Source organism: Grammomys surdaster, unplaced genomic scaffold (assembly GCF_004785775.1).
Source record: "Grammomys surdaster isolate TR1022 unplaced genomic scaffold, NIH_TR_1.0 99, whole genome shotgun sequence".
NCBI lineage: Eukaryota > Metazoa > Chordata > Mammalia > Rodentia > Muridae > Grammomys > Grammomys surdaster.
In genome coordinates this window covers 7,967,991-7,980,186 of record NW_021604578.1, presented here as the reverse complement: position 1 = coordinate 7,980,186, position 12,196 = coordinate 7,967,991, and the positions used below count along the sequence as shown (strand labels likewise).

The 12,196-nt window shown below is 41.3% G+C and overlaps 1 protein-coding gene across 2 annotated transcripts; it reads left to right on the top strand.

Annotated features, from left to right (window-relative positions):
* The first annotated feature begins 7,769 nt into the window (after positions 1 to 7,769).
* On the top strand, positions 7,770 to 10,482 carry Actbl2 (actin beta like 2). 2 transcript variants are annotated; one of them, XM_028784302.1, is made up of 2 exons: positions 7,885 to 8,013; positions 8,140 to 9,015. In XM_028784302.1, exons 1-2 carry the CDS (start codon positions 7,885 to 7,887, stop codon positions 9,013 to 9,015), a joined length of 1,005 nt encoding a protein of 334 aa, XP_028640135.1. The 2 variants fall into 2 exon arrangements, with proteins under 2 accessions (XP_028640132.1, XP_028640135.1); XM_028784299.1 differs by having other exon boundaries at positions 7,770 to 10,482.
* The last annotated feature ends 1,714 nt before the right edge of the window (positions 10,483 to 12,196 follow it).

The window sequence follows — 12,196 nt, the reverse complement described above, 5'->3', positions numbered from 1 at the left end:
AGCACCTGCTCCAGTGTTTTTCAGTCCAGTCCATCCAATGAGAAAGAGAGAGAGACAGACAGAGAGGGAGAGAGAGAGAGACAGAGACAGAGACAGAGACAGAGAGACAGACAGAGAGACACAGAGACACAGAGACACAGAGACAGAGACAGAGACAGACAGAGAGACAGAAAGACAGAGAGAGACAGAGAGAGAGAGACAGATAGACAGAGACAGAGACAGAGACAGAGACACAGAGAGAATTCAAAGAGTGAGATGCCTGATGTTTGCCCACAAAGTGGCAAAAGAAATAGTTTGCCAAAACTAGTCAAATAAAATTATAATCTCAGGAATTTTACTTTAGTTGTTAGCTAAAATTCCTTTTGGTGACATGAACCCATCCTCAATGCCCCATCCTCAACAAAACAAAGAAAATGGACCTTCTCTCTTTCCTATGTGACTGTCATCTGAATTATATTATATTTCTCTTTAACCCTTAGAGACTAGATATTATTTTTCACATGATTAAAAAGCTCTATTAAGATTTTACTGTCTCTGTCTGTCTCTATCTGTCTCTCTGTCTCTTTGTCTCTCTGTCTCTCTCTTTCTCTCCCTGTCTCTCATTGGATGGACTATTTAATATTTAATAAAAAATTCTATTTAATATTTTACATCTTGCTCTTTTAAACATCAAATTACCCCCCCCAGCAGCTGCCCCCTCATCTCTCCCATCCCCACCTTCCCTTGATCACACATTCCTCTAACTTCTCAGAACACATTCATAAAGGACATGAACAGGAGTTGGGAGTAACGCAGCAAAGAGTGGGGACACTTGTTCCCATGGTTACTTGATGTCCTAATGTTTAAGAGAAATAGAAATTCAAAACCTCCATGGATTTTGTACATATTTAAGATATAAAATTAGAAATGTTTTTTAGAACATCATCTAGGCCCAAGCTGTCATGGAGAAACCCCAGTCTGCATGCTGCATACTCAGCCATGACCTGACTGCAGAGAGCAATCCAGAATCAGCACCACGTGCTGGTACTGTCTTTTTATACTGTCTTTTTACTGTCTCCTGGCCTTGGTGACAGAAGGAAAGGAAAGGATGCTTCAGCAGGTAGGTCCACTGCCTCTTTGAGTTCTGGTTGCCTTTTCTCTGAACCCTCCACCAGAGAGCCACCTGCTCATTCACAGATTATAGGTATTATAATCTGTTGCCCTGTCAACAGATTATAGACTGACTTGATATAAACAAATGGGAACTAAGTAAGCCATGGGGGGGGGGGTGTAACAGTTCCATATACCTGAAACAGTTCCCTGACTGTGTCTCCTTAAGCCCCAGGGAAATTGCATCCTTAGAAAAACAAACAACAACAGAGAAAGGAAGTCCCACAACAGAACATTGACTCGTATTGTGTCAACCACGGTTTTCCCCTTGGAAGTAAAGTAAAGTAGACAGCTTCCTAAACTGAATTAGCTTTCTCATCCTGTGCCGTCTGCCTTCTGAGTCCTTTACCCAGGACAGCACATGTTCATAGCACCAGAACACTGTGTACAAGAAGAAAGAAAGGCTGTGTGTGCCAGTATGTGGCAACCCCAGTCCTGTTCTGTCAACCCTTGAGCGACTGGTTGATATACATGAAAATGTACAAGATATTGTGTGTGACACTATGCGGTCACCAAGCCAGCCAAGTTCACCAGAATGAAAAATAAGTACAGTCCACTAGAAGCTACAGACATACTGTTTTTGGTTTGGGTGTCTTCTGACAGATCATATGGATTAAACTTACCTGTAAAGGCCTATGAGCCCCGCTTATCTATCTAGCTGCATGCACAGAACTGGAGATCTCCAAACCTTCCAGGATATGACTCAGAGTACACTGTGTGTGTTCCCCCAGCTCTTGGTAGAGTTATCCCTGAGTCCAGCTTACTTTCTCCAGTGGTGGATTATTAGAGCCTTTCTCCTCATCGGGATTCCTTCTCTTCGTGTTTGAACCACTTGACTTCAGTGGCTATCTATGTTGGTTGGCTTCTACCTTTGATGTTCTTTAGAGACCATTCTACTTATTCAGTTATCCCAGCAGCTTGTTGGCTCATTCCATTTCTTAAATCAGAGCCTCTGCCCTCTTCTAGCCTTCTCACTTGAGTAATCATGGTCAATATGGATGTCCTAAAACAGTGTCATTCAGGCCGTGAAAGCTGACACCTGGCAGAGTCTACTCCCCGTGTGACTGAGAAAAGATGCATTTGTCTTCCTAATTTAGGTTTTGCTACCTAATGGCTTATTGCCTACATCATGGTTTCTTGGGAACTCAATCCCACACTCTTTTCTTGTTTTAGATGAGTGACTTGTCTCTTGTAAACAGCTCTCTCAATTCAGGCATCAACACACCACCCTTCCCCTTCTGTTTTGAGTGGAGGGTATCATTGTATTATAAGAATATTGAAATGGTATTTGGACACTTTGAGGTGACCCTTCCCAACAGAAAATGAAAAACCTTTACAAGAGCAGGTACTGGTAACTACTTCTGACACTAGGGAATATCCAGATGTCCTGTGGCATTTCTTTTAATCTTTTACTGAGCTGTGGGACTGGCCTCATTGGGCTCAAATACCAAGGATGACACTATTCTTCTGGTCAATTCAATCTTTCAGCTAGCATTCATTCCGTATCAAGATGGATGACTACAGGTATCCTACATACAAGTTGCCATAACAACTAAAGAAATAATGTGTCCACAAGGAGCATTTATCTTGAAGACTAACACACTCTTGCTGTTCTCACAGTCTCCCTCCATCTTACAGCTCAGGGCTTATCTCTGTCTTCATTAGTATGCAGGGCCCATCAATATTGGGTGGCATTTTTGCAACTATGGCTATTTCCTGTTGCACAATCTTTCCCCAAACTTGTTCTCCCTTGTCCTTAAAACCAAAACATCTTCAAAGGTTCTGCACATGCAAACCTATTCTCCCTCTTCACACCTTTATTTACAGGTCAAATGCTACTCAATGACATTCTTTTAAAATAAGAAATAGTACTGTAAACCCCATGTTTGGCCCTTTTAAACCATAAGGAAGTCCCACTGCCTGGCAGAGTGAGAAATGGTACTGTTCACAGATAGTGAGCTAGTTCGGGATAAGGGCTGGGAGCTACAGTTGCCTGTGGTATGAAACTCATGCTTACATCGTTTTCCTTTCAAGAACACTCTTTCCCCACCTGGCCATGCCAGCATCAGTAGAGAAGAAAGCTGGGCTTCATTTGGTGGTAGGTTTATTGTATTTAAATCATTTCCATCTGACCTTTTTTAAACAAAGATCTGTATATTAAAGCAAGTAATTAGAATATCACTATAAACTTTATTATTGATGGGTTTATCATCTAAAAATAATTATCAAAGTCTTTTATAAAGGCTTCTCCAGAATGAATGTTTGTAGTTCAAATGATGTCATGACAAATACCTTTGGTCAACATGAAATGTAAACATGAGAGTGTTTAGCCATGAATAATAAGACTTTTAACTTGTAAAAAGTGGGTCAGCCATATAAGTCAATTAATGAACAGATGAGAATGTAATAAAGATTCGTACTAGCTTCCCTTCCCGGTTTCTGTTAGACCCCTTATACATCTCTATCAAGAGCAAGTACTGTGGAGGAAAATTGTCCAGGCTATTAACACACAGATAAAATTGACCAAGGAAAGAGTTCAAGGGAAAAGGAAAGGATGGAGTGAGGGTCAGAGAGGAAGGCAGCTGACCTCAATATTCTAAGTTGGTGGTGACCAACAGGGACTTCATTAAAACTCTGGGCCTCAGTAGTCCAGTTAAAGAGGTGAGTCTACACGGGAGATAGTCATTAGATATGGCCTCCTAGGGCTCCCCAGCAGAGCTCAGGCAACACAGGGAATGCAAATGATGGCCAGAGTCTCCCATGCTTCATCCTGCTTATTAAAGTCCAGCACAACCTCCTCTGAGCCTTGTAGCACGACCTAGTTCCAAAGAGTTCTCATGCCTGTGGTATTGTCTTCATTTGCCACTGGTAGCTGCTCGTCCTGTGTGTGACACACCACAGAGGTCACACTCCTTAAGCCTCTCCTTCCTCTCGTCCTAACCACAGGTTCGCTCCATCTCTGTGTCTCCCTGTCCCTTGTCTATACCTATCTGCCGTACTGCACTCCAGTGTATCTGAGAGCAACAGTCAAAATCTTTGACAACTGGCCAGCAATAGCAGGACCCTGTCGGAGAACAAGCCACCGCCCCATGAGAGTGTGGAGTGGTCACCTGTCAGCCTTTGTAAATCTATCAAAGTATTAGCAATGCCTAGTGCATGAAAGAAGCCTAATCAATATTTATTGATAGAACAAATTGTCTTAGGTGATTCTGCAAAGGGATTGCTTTCTGTTTACAGTGGTATTGTTTTCCCATTGACACATCTCACAGTCCTTAAATATAATGGGCATACCTGCCCCATTGTCTGGGTTTGTATACCACACAAAGTTAAAATGCAGTCCATATATATGTGTGTGTGTATATATATATGTAATATACATGTGTGTATATATGTGTGTATGTGTATATATATATGTACATATGTATATATGTACATATGTACATTATTTGTATATATGTACATTATATGTATATGTGTATATGTGTATATGTGTATATGAGAGATAGTTTTATAGATATATAGTTATATAATTATATAATATATATTTATATTTAAAATCATATATCTATGTATATATACATATATATATATATATATATATATATATATATATATGTACATGTATATAATTTTAATTATAAAGGTCCTAAAAGATTTAGGCAATCAAAAATCTGTATATTCTAGTTATAAACCTAGTGCCATTGGGAATAGCATTCCCCAGCTCTACCCCTAGAAACCCATCTTCCCATACTTCACTCACACAAATTTGAGCCACCTTTTCCAAATTTAACCCACCCAAGAGATGACATCTTAAAATAGCCATTGTTTTGTGAGAATGTTGTGGTTTTGTTTCCTCCGTTGAAAGAGGAACTCTCCAACATAGTAGCCCTGGCTAGCCTGGGATTCGGTCCTCCTGTCTCAGCCTCCTGAGTGTTAGATTACAAGGTACACATAGCTGCACCTGGCTTGCATAGCTGCTGAATTAGAATATGCCCTCTTGTGTTATTGAGAGTTAATTAAAATGTCAAAAGCTTGTTTTAAGGACACATAATTAATGAAATTTCCTCTGAGGATGCCAAACACTAAAATAGAAGCTATCTACCAAATCACACCACAGACTCACTCTCGATGCAGTTATGCAAGGTCTGTAACAGTAACCTTCATTCTGAAGGCGATTCTGAGGACGATCTAGGGTGCAAGGATACGCCTGGTACCATATAGAATCCTCTGCTGGCATTCTAATACCATGGGTTTGGATTATACTCTAGACTGAGATTCATAATTCATGAATAGAGCCTGTGAAAAATACAATGTATATTTTGCTCATTTTTAGGATGTGCATATGGTGTGTTGTGGAGATTTAAAAAAGAGAAAGACATTCCCAGAAACAACATTCAATATTCTATAGCCATAAAATATTACAATAGTGGAAAGCTTTGTTGTACCACCTAAAAAAGGAAGTTGCATAAAGCCATCCAGGTTAGGAACTCAGTTCTTCAGTACTCAAAGGGGGAATTTTTCCGTTCTATAAAAGATTAAAAAGAAGGTTGATCCTGGTGCGATCCAAAGCAAGACCTTAAGTCTTGTACTCAGACACACTTCCTGCCATGTCTGATTTTCAGCAGAAGGTTTTGGAGATACATTAGAGACCCAGAGAAAGGTAACTCTGCTTCAAACTGAACAACAAGGATAGAGAGCCAGACACTCACAACATGCTCTTGTCGCGACTATCCGAGAGGCTTGCTGGGGAAACAACACAGGCTTGTGCTCGTCACGTTTGAAGCCGACGGTGTGTTTCTACTCAGCAATGAGGAGCTGTTGGCTTCACTTATGAAGGGAGGTTTTGGGGTAGTGAAAGAACGAATGAAGCAAGGAAAAGGTGACTTAGGAGAACTCAGATGTGGATATGAAAAAAATCACTTTGCTTTAGAAGAACTGACAAAGAAGTTATTTTTTTAACTTTTTATTGATTCTTTGTGAGTTTTACATCATGCACCCCAGTCCCGCTCATCTCTGTCCCCTCATATTCACCCTTGCCCTTGCACTTCCCCCCCCCCCCCCCCCAAAAAAAAAACCATACACACAAGCAAAATAAGCAAAACAAAGCATAGAAAACACTTGTCATGGAAGCTGCAGTGTATCCCACAGAATATCCCCCTGTCTCCACACTTCACTAATGAACGGTCATTGAGTGAGTCATTGGTCTGGCTGAGGTCTCTGACTTCTGTGACTTCATCAGTACTGGCTCCTCACTGGGACTCCTCTGAGCTGGTTCACCCACACTGATGCCTCCAGATCCAGCTCCACTGTGCTGCCCAGTCAAAGATCGGGGCCCTTTCTCCCAAGGGCTGCAGACATCATAGAGAGGATGGGCCAGGTCTCCCACTCTCATAATCCCTGGGCCAGCTCTCCCAACTACCCCAGGTAGTGAGGGGTGGGGGGGTAGAGAGACAAAGAAGTTATTATCCTACTCACCTGACACAGTTGAGCCATGAAGTCATGAACATTGGTAACTGGTGGTTTCTCAGTTCCTCCTGTCCTATGATCCATCATGACACACATTGACCAAGTTGTCTGTATTTCTACATTAAACATTAAATTCAAATAAACTTTCTCCGAAGTGGTCAATATATCTTTAAATGAGAGGAGAGCAGTACTGTAATTATATAAAGTTAACAACTACAAATGGGCTGGATGTCATAATAAAATACATGCATCATGAAGATTTGGTTGTTTAAAAGATCAATATGTACCCAAATATATAATTTAAAATTTCATCTTATTTAATTTGTTTAGTGTTGTGTAACTCAACTATTTTATAAAATTTTATTGTGAATAAGATTCTCATAATTTGTATTTTAAAAATAAATCACTCAAAAACATTGGCATTTTGCCTTTGTGCAATGAACATCAGCTCGGTAAACCTATGAACAATGTCAATGCATAATAATAAATTTGGTTATTAGAAAATATAAATAATATAACGTGGTTATTGGATAGTATGTCAGAAAAATATACAGTGGTTTACTTTATTGATCACTCTATTGCTTTTACTTGTGCCTGGTGAATTTGAAGTCAATTAAATAGCTCTACATTTTTCATGGCACAAAGTACATTCTGATTAAAGCCATTAGGCCACCCGAGGCCACTCATTATTTTCTTTCATTAAAACAGCTTCTATCATGATGACATCTTCTAATAATGGGAAATAAAAACTTTAAAAAGTAAAGACAGAATCAGACCCTTCGTATGAATAATGTATCAAAACTGGAAAGTCAAAGCTAAGCGGAGCGGTCCTCTGTGCAGAGGCACGGACTCCATCTCTAGCTCTCTCACCTTGTGGCTACATTCCCTCTGCATCACATAGAAATCTGGAGACCTCACCAAGCAGACTGGCAGCACTGTGTGGGATGCCTAATTACAGCACCCTGAGATTTAGCCACTTGGTAGCCAGTTTTCTCTTTATGAAAGAAGGCCTCCTAGTGATTTCTGTAATTATCATCATTAGTAGTACCTCAAAGGTAGCCCCACCCAGAAATGCTGGGAACTGGTGGGATAGGACATGGGTGGAGTCAGTATATTCCTTTAAATACCCGTGCTCGAGGTCCAGGCTCTCTTCTCTAAGGACAGTTCTGAAGTGTTCTGAGTACCCATTCTCTGTCTCACGCATCATAGTCTAGAACTTACCACTACTTAACTTCTGTTCACCCGTCTGGAAGATCCCAACCAGCAACCATGGTTGATGATGAGCTGACTGCCTTGGTAGTAGATAATGGGTCAGGGATGTGCAAGGCAGGTTTTGGGGGTGACGATGCCCCCCGTGCTGTGTTCCCCTCCATGGTAGGGCGTCCACGACACCAGGGAGTCATGGTGGGCATGGGCCAAAAGGACTGTTATGTGGGAGATGAGGCCCAGAGCAAGCGAGGCATCTTGACCCTGAAGTATCCCATTGAGCACGGAGTCGTCACCAACTGGGAGGATATGGAGAAGATCTGGTACCACACTTTCTACAATGAGCTCCGCGTAGCGCCGGATGAACATCCTATTCTTCTCACCGAGGCACCCCTCAACCCCAAAATCAACCGGGAAAAGATGACTCAGATAATGTTCGAGGCTTTCAACACACCTGCCATGTACGTGGCTATCCAAGCCGTGCTGTCCCTCTATGCTTCCGGAAGGACTACAGGTATCGTGATGGATTCTGGGGATGGGGTCACTCACACTGTGCCTATCTATGAAGGCTATGCCCTGCCTCATGCCATTCTACGACTAGATCTGGCAGGCAGAGACCTGACTGATTTCCTCATGAAGATCCTGACAGAACGAGGCTATAACTTCACCACCACAGCTGAGAGGGAGATCGTGCGGGATGTCAAAGAAAAGCTATGCTACGTGGCCCTGGACTTTGAGCAGGAGATGGTCACTGCAGCTGCTTCATCCACACTTGAAAGAAGCTATGAGCTCCCTGATGGGCAGGTGATCACCATTGGGAATGAACGCTTTCGATGTCCCGAAGCCATTTTCCAGCCTTCTTTTCTAGGCATTGAATCCAGAGGGATCCATGAGGCAACCTTCAACTCTATCATGAAGTGTGATGTAGATATTCGTAAGGATTTATATGCCAACACTGTGCTGTCTGGAGGTAGTACCATGTACCCAGGCATTGCCGACAGGATCCAGAAGGAAATTGTAACCTTGGCACCAAGCACCATGAAAATTAAGATCATAGCTCCCCCAGAACGCAAGTATTCCGTTTGGATTGGGGGCTCCATCCTCGCCAGCCTCTCCACATTCCAGCAGATGTGGATCAGTAAGCAGGATTATGACGAAGCTGGTCCCCCTATTGTTCACAGAAAATGCTTCTAAATGAACTATCATGTCCCTTTTCCTAGGTCATGATGATGGTACCCCACCTCACCCAGGAAAATTAAGGTAAACCATTTACTTCTTATTGAGTATACAAGCCAGGAAATCTATGTCTCCATCCAACTATCCAGAGCCATGACACAGCTAACCACCGTGATTTTTATCAGCTGAGGGAATTCTGATTTCATATTCTGTTTTCTATGCCTGTAGGGCTCAAAGAAATGTGGGCTTGCTTACATGAAAATATGTGACAAAGAGTAAGATCATGAGAATGTAATTTCAGGCTGAATAACTACAACTTGCAAGCTTTAAATCTAGTTCTTGCTGAGATGATCAAGAACACTCTACAGTCTGCAATACAAAAGTTTAGCAACTGCGTCTTACTAATTCTCTTTATTTATTTACTTCTTTCTACGGTTATAACTAATTACACAGGTCAACCATCTATATCCACATATGCATCAGGAAAGTAAAATATTACATCTTAAAATGTAATAATGTACTTGGCTGACTCAGCAGCTTACGTGACTGTTTTAGTGGCTCTTTATTCCAAGGAATCGCCTTATCACATAAGCCTAGCTAAATAGTTACTATTCAATTAGTGTATATAAATCAAATAAATTTTCAAGTCAAGGTGGAGTTCTGTTGGTCAAGTACATCTTAATGACTTAGTTCCTGGATTTCATCAGACTTGCGAAACAGCAAACCTACCGATGCTGCCTAACTGTTTACATAGAAAGGTAATGTTATACCAAGTTAATTTTGTTCTGCCACAGGGTGACAAGAATAATTTTATTTGTGTCTCTCAGCCTAATAATGTGTCTTGGGTAATATCTGTTGGCCTTGGTTCTGGATCCTTGTCTTATGCCAGGATGTCACCATGGGAAATACAGCACCAGCATCTTTGCAAGCAATAAATTGTAGTAGAAGTTCAGTAACCTCAAGCATGTTCTTGAAAAGAACTTGTTGTAGTTCTTTATTACATCCAATGACTGGCAATGTTTGCTTACACATGTGTCTCTAAGATGATAGCCTCTCAAAAAACATATTAGTATCTCATCCTACAATGTTTGAGATGATTTAATAACCCAGTGGTGATTTAACAACAGACTTTTAGTATAACCATATCTGTTTCCACCTATGCTGTGATTTCTGATTGTTTGGTTATCAGGGTAATTCATATTTTTCATGTTTTTATCTACAAAGTTAAGATATTTATCTGCTTATTTGGTTATGAAGATACTGTTAGACACATGGGAGGGAGGAATCTCTTTCATATTCGTTTGGAAACTTCTTGTGTTTAAACATGTGAATTTGGAATCTTTAACCAATTTTGTTTAAGATGGAACTTATTTCCAAATAATTTGATTATTTCCTTATTTCCTTTATCAGTTGGTGTAATTGTTTAATCTGCAAAGGTACTTTATTTTACAAAGCTTGCTTTTCATTTAATTTCATTAAAGTAAAACGACAACATGATTGTGTTTTGGATTTCCTGTTATTGCCCTCACTCCTTCCCATGAGAGAGTGATTCAGAGAGCATCACTCTCCCTGTGTATGCCCTGCTCCTCCTCATGTGACTCATGCTCAGCCTGTACCTCCTACATTCCATCCTGTAAAGCTAGAAGTCAGTTTTTAAATGGCTAGTCAGATAAGTTTATAAATTCCTCCTAATATTAAGGTTTAGTGGATGACCCAGTAATTAAGTTAGAGAAACTGAATGATAATTAAGTTGGAGGTAATGGCAGCATAACATCCTGGATTTGTTGTTATGATGCTTCTCATTTAGAGGGTGAGTAGTTCTCACAAAGATTCTGACCTATATTCTGAATTACTAGGAAAAATATAAAACCTGTGTCTCCAACCACAGAAAGTTTATGGGACAGATGAGGTGAACTCTCGAGAGAGTAAGCCACAGAACTCTAACTTGGAACATGTTAACCCTGTAAGGCAAACAGCAGTGTAAACCTCAGGTCATGGGACAGGCTCTTCATATGCGCTGATCACTTGATGGATGAGTTTAATCATGGCTCAGCCCACCTCAGAGCTTTACAATTTGGAATGAATGTCGTGTGCTTAACTAATACAATTGGACTGTTACTCATCAGTGGCTCACCAGCCTGGCTCATCAGCCAAATTACTCAGAGAACCTTTTACAAATATAGATTTCTGAGCCCTAGACTCAGAAATTCTGACTCAGTAGTAGGGTGAAGACTCGGGGTCCCAGTGTGCAACCAAATAGAAGAATTGCCTCTCTAAAGAACCCAGAATTTAAAGCACATTACAGATACAAAGATGTGGAAGAACTGTGGACGCCCGAACGACCCATCTTCCTGGTAAGATTGGAAGCAGCAAAGAAGTGTCCTCCTCCTGTGACCTAGCGACACAGCACAGAGCAAGGCCTTTACCTTCCCACATGCTGCACCCTGAACGACAGCTGCAGCTGATGCTCTGAGTTTCCCCAGATAGCAATTCCCCCAGTCATAGGGAATGCTTTCCTAAAAACAAACCTGATCCAAAGCTTCTTTGGCATGTAGCTACGCTCATTTTAAATACCCTCGACTGGATATGGCAGAAACTGAAAAGAAAGCATGGGGCCTTTAAGGTTAAGTTCAAGTGTCACCTCTTTTGAGGAACCTTTTGTAGACAAAGTAATTGTGACAAATTTCCTCTGTTCTGTTCCTAACCCGGTTGTTTATATGCAAGCAATGCAACGTGATAAACACTTCCCGGGCATATGTCCACACTCCCACACACACCACCAAAAGGCACCTGGAGGACAGAAACCCAGACAGTATCTAGTATTTTAATTTTCCTAGTGCTGACCACATTGTATAAGACACGTGGCTCAAATGAACGACTCGGCTGAACCCCACATACATATAGATTGCTGGATCCGCCCCACCTGAGCCCAGCTCCCTCTGCACTCTCTCTGAGGCCCATTCTCTGTCCTTTCTTCCTCTCTTCTCATTCTTTTCTCCTTCACTGCTCTTCAGCATGAGAAACTAGATAGTCAACTGCCTTTTCCTTGCCGATAAGTTCACCATTTTGACTGACCAATGAATCAACATTCTCTTTAAGACTATGTGCTAGTCACATGGCTGCTGAGATAGAAGGGGAAGGAAGGAAGGAAGGAAGGAAGGAAGGAAGGAAGGAAGGAAGGAAGGAAGGAAGGAAGGAA